This window comes from Apium graveolens, chromosome 7 (genome assembly GCF_009905375.1).
Source record: "Apium graveolens cultivar Ventura chromosome 7, ASM990537v1, whole genome shotgun sequence".
Classification (NCBI taxonomy): Eukaryota; Viridiplantae; Streptophyta; class Magnoliopsida; order Apiales; family Apiaceae; genus Apium; species Apium graveolens.
In genome coordinates, this window is record NC_133653.1 from 67,350,087 (window position 1) to 67,354,881 (window position 4,795).

General features: G+C 33.0%; 1 protein-coding gene across 1 annotated transcript; it reads left to right on the forward strand.

Moving 5' to 3' along the window:
• Positions 1-1,166: 1,166 nt before the first annotated feature.
• On the forward strand, positions 1,167-4,795 carry LOC141675311 (3-oxoacyl-[acyl-carrier-protein] synthase I, chloroplastic-like). The gene is made up of 7 exons (XM_074482029.1): positions 1,167-1,752; positions 2,613-3,044; positions 3,230-3,403; positions 3,746-3,862; positions 4,018-4,119; positions 4,310-4,376; positions 4,521-4,795. The coding sequence occupies exons 1-7, from the start codon at positions 1,333-1,335 to the stop codon at positions 4,586-4,588; spliced, it is 1,380 nt and encodes a 459-aa protein (XP_074338130.1). The 5' UTR covers positions 1,167-1,332; the 3' UTR covers positions 4,589-4,795.

The following is a 4,795-nucleotide window of genomic DNA, read 5'->3' on the forward strand; positions in this document are numbered from 1 at the left end:
AAAAATATTTGTCCGATTTGACTAATTTTCGATAAATCGTCGATAAACCGTCGATAAATCGTCGATACATCATCCGATTTTCGAAAAATCATCCGAAAAATCGTAAATCAGTACATCAACCGAATAAATCCGATTTCCGAAATCTGTAATAATGGGTGGTGCATGGTAATGCCTGTATTTTTGTATTCAATTTTTAAGTCATTAATTGCTGGAATACTTTATAACTAACTGAGATTGTTTGTTCTATTTTGGTTTTTGCCTCTTTCCTAACTGACGCTACATATTTGTGAAACTGTTCTTCAGAAACATAAAAAATGTGTTTTCTTTGCAAAACTAAAGTTATTATAAATTTAGTATGATAATACAACAGAAAATTTAACAATATAGAGAAAGTATTCTAGAGTTTTCTTGTCAATAAAAGAAAGACGAGTAGTTTGGCTTGGTTGCTATGCTGATAATATATTTTAGTCGAAAATAAATTTAGCGCTAAATATTAATTAGTACTTTATTTTCCAACTTAATAAAAAAATAAAATTTTTAACTGTGTAGAGTTTCTCTAGAATAGCTTCTAGGACTTGTCAAAATACCAAATATCGATAATATTATAAGTTTGATCCTGTTCTAATATAATTTTTATAGTAATATCTCCAAATTCGAAAAATGTTATTATACACACAGATTTATTAATTTAAAAATGTTATTTTCATCAATCTTTTTATTTTCAGATCCATTTGTAGCATTTGTTGTTCGAAGATGTTACAAAACGTAAATGCACGGGGGCATATGTAAAACATCTGTTTTGAAAATAAACAAACAGACATGAAAATATCATTTCTCTTGTTAATTTTCCACCAACATTTATTCCAATTAGTAATTGTGAGTTAACTAATAATAGAACTTGACTCTGGCAGAATATTTGTGTTTTTACGATATTTATGTAATATAAGTTGCACAATATATATGAACTTGAGGAAGTGAATTAAGTATTGGACTCGATAAAATTTAGTCTTGTAAGTTAATATATTTTTATGATTTATCAGAAAATTTATATACTTATTGTTAGAAAATATACACGTGTACATTTCTGCATGCAATTGTGATGGAAGCAAAAAACAAATCTAGAACAATCCACAAGGCCTCTCAACTACAACCGCACCACCTTAAACGTTACTGCTTGATACCTCACCTCGTTATTATCACTCCTCCCCCCATATATTTACATTACACCCAAACTGACACACACAGAGCACTGATTTTAATAAAAAGAATCCATTCGAAAAAAAGAACACAACAATCTCCGACTCATATTAGTCCTCTCTATTTCAATCCAAAATGCAATCTCTACTTCAATCTACATTCACTCCAACATTTGGCTACCGCAACCCGACCATCACATCCCCTAGACCACCTCGAAAGTTGTCGGTTTTCGCAACCTCAGCTGCTCCGAAACGCGAAAAGGATCCTAAAAAACGAGTTGTCATAACCGGTCTGGGGGTGGTTTCGGTGTTTGGAAATGATGTGGATACTTATTATGACAAGCTTCTTGCAGGCGAATCAGGTGTGGATTTTATTGATAGATTTGATGCATCTGAATTCCCGACAAGATTCGCGGCACAGATCCGTGGATTTTCGTCAGAAGGGTACATAGATAGCAAGAATGATCGGAGACTTGATAATTGTCTGCGTTACAACATCGTTGCTGGTAAAAAAGCACTCGAAAATGCTGGTCTTGGCGAAAACATGCGCTCTAAGGTCATTTTTGTAACTTCAAATTACATCTACATATTTTTTTAGTTCAATTTTTTTTAAGAGATTCAATCCTGATCTATATACATCAAAAAGTGTGTAATACATCTATAAAAAAAATTGAAGGCAAAAAAATGATTTAGTTGTTTTCGTTTGACTACATTACATATATATGTATATATTGGTTTATTACCCGCAAAAAAATTTACAGACTTGAGATCTGTTTTGTATTTATTTTAATTATTTAATTTTTTTATTAATTATTAATTATTTTGTACTCCCTCCGTTTATATTTATATGTTCATTTTATTTTTTAGGAGTCAAATTGATCAAGTTTTGACTAAGATTAAAAATTATTGATTACTTATTTTCAAATCTAAAAGTTATGATTTAAAATAAATTAAATATATTTTTCAATGATATTTTTTTTATTTTATTTTTTAATTATATGGTAACTATAAATTTCAGTCAAATTTTGATAAGTCTATCAGATAAAAGTTAAAATAGTTAAAATGAACATGTAAATAGAGAATGATTATTGCTTAAAATGGACCCACTTAATTACTCTATTTGAAACTAAGATCTGTCTTTGAACAATTTTTGACATGCAACCAAATAAAGTAGGTAATACACGAGACTCGCATAGTACTTGATAAAGATCGCCAAAATATCAACTTCGTGAGATGTGTTTGTTTATCTATATTTGTCCTTTTAGTTATAATTAAAAATTAATTTTGTTTCACATAAACATATCTATATAATACTCTTCTGATGATCCTGTCATTCCTAATTAGTTAGATAAATGATTTAATTATTTAAACATGCTTCACTGAAATCATGTTTTAATTTTATCTCATTTGTCTCAGATTGACAAGGAGCGTGCTGGTGTGCTTGTTGGAAGTGGTATGGGCGGTCTTACTACATTTTGTGATGGAGTTGAGAATCTTATCACAAAAGGTTACAGGAAAATATCTCCATTTTTCATACCATATACAATAACAAACATGGGCTCTGCATTGCTTGCTATTGATCTTGGCTTCATGGGACCAAACTATTCTATTGTTGCTGCTTGTGCCACCTCAAATTATGCGTTTTACGCTGCTGCCAATCACATTCGTAGTGGCGAGGCTGATTTGATGCTTGCTGGTGGAGCTGAAGCTGCTATTGTTCCTGTTGGATTGGGCGGGTTTACTTCGTGCAGAGCAATGTCTCAGAGAAATGATGATCCCAAGGCGGCTTCTAGGCCTTGGGACATAGGTAGAGATGGTTTAGTTATGGGTGAAGGCGCTGGAGTCTTGGTAAGTCTTCCATCTCCTTTTGGTTCGTGTGGTACGGTGGTTGTTTTTACTGAATTCTATTCATTTATGTTTATATTGGCGAATGTCTCAAAAGTCAACACACATGCTACATAAGGCTTTTAATTGCCTCTTAATATTTGATTAAATTCAAGGTTTCTGAAATCTGATATTCGCAAATTATGTAGGTGATGGAGAGTTTGGAACATGCAATGAAGCGAGGTGCACCGATAATTGCTGAGTACTTGGGCGGTGCAGTCACTTGTGATGCTCATCATATGACTGATCCAAGACCTGATGGGCTTGGTGTTTCAATGTGCATTCAAAGTGGCCTTCAGAATGCTGGTGTGTCACCTGAGGAGGTATTGTCTCTGTTCTTAATTTAGTTACTTTCATGCATGTTTGTTTGTGTTCTCCTTTTAAGAATATGAATAGTATTAGTTTATATATGGTGACATCCTATATTTGGTTCTAAGTATGCCGCATTAAAGCTAAATATATATACTTGGGAAGACAGTGATATGATGTTACCTAAAGGTTAATCATTTTGTTGATTCCGGGATTTGTTCATAGCATATACTGACACAGAATGCAATGCGTCGTTGGATCAGCAAAAATATTAACTAAATTGTAGTCAATCAAAAATTCTTTTTCATGTTAATGCTATAAAATATTTTTGTGTATTCATCATCTTCAATTTGCAGGTCAATTACATCAATGCACATGCAACTTCAACTTTAGCTGGAGACCTTGCTGAGGCAAATGCTCTTAAGAATGTATTCAAGAACAACATGTCAGAGATCAAAGTGAATGCAACCAAGGTAAAACTTTGTCTTGCTTCTTTCTTTCTATTTTCAGTCAGATGTTTGTTCATACTTTAAGATTTAAGAGTGCAAGTTTCCGGTTTCAATCTCTTTACTTTATTCTTAATATGTTTCTCGCTCCTCACTTTCTTCCTTCACATATACTGCTCCAGTCTATGATAGGCCATTGCTTGGGGGCTTCTGCTGGATTGGAAGGCGTGGCAACAGTGAAAGCCATAGCTACAGGGTGGCTGCATCCTACTATCAATCAAGTGGTATGTTCTACAATTGAACTTAATCTATGATTAAAAATTTCTGAGAACTTCAACTACATTTAGAACAAAGAAGTAATTGCGTAGTGTAACAGTTGATTTCTATATTCTTGGTCCTTCAAAGTAGTTCCTTCTCATTTGTCTGTCGGTAATCCTAAAACCTCTCATTTTGTTGTCTATGACTATAACGCAGAACCTGGAACCTGAAGTTGATTTTGACACAGTTGCAAATAAAAAGCAGCAGCATGAAGTGAATGTTGGTAAGTTTTACTTTCGTTTCTTACATATCCATTTGTTAATAATATTATTATCATCTCTTTCAACCTAGAGCTTGCTTTTTATCGATAAACATATTACGACATAAAATTACACTTGCTGATATAGACTATAAAATTGTAATGCAGGCATCTCAAACTCATTTGGATTTGGTGGACACAACTCAGTGGTGGTGTTTTCAGCATTCAACCCATGATCAAGCATTCTGCTGCCTCAGCTTGGGTCATCCATCTATAATATAGTCGTCGCTTTAATATGGAACTTATGGTTTACAATTTGAAAAATTAGCTACAACTTCTTGTCTCTGTGTAATGGGTGTCATGCCATAGAATAGTTTTTTGTTGCTGTTAATTACTATCAAGTACTCTTTATCTATTTCAAAGCTTGGTACTCTTTTTGGATA

Coding starts and splice junctions, on each gene's coding strand:
- LOC141675311 (XM_074482029.1), top strand. CDS start 1,333: ATGCAATCTCTACTTCAATCTACATTCACTCCAACATTTGGCTACCGC. Junction 1,753..2,612: donor GCGAAAACATGCGCTCTAAG/GTCATTTTTGTA, acceptor CATTTGTCTCAG/ATTGACAAGGAGCGTGCTGG. Junction 3,045..3,229: donor GTGAAGGCGCTGGAGTCTTG/GTAAGTCTTCCA, acceptor CAAATTATGTAG/GTGATGGAGAGTTTGGAACA.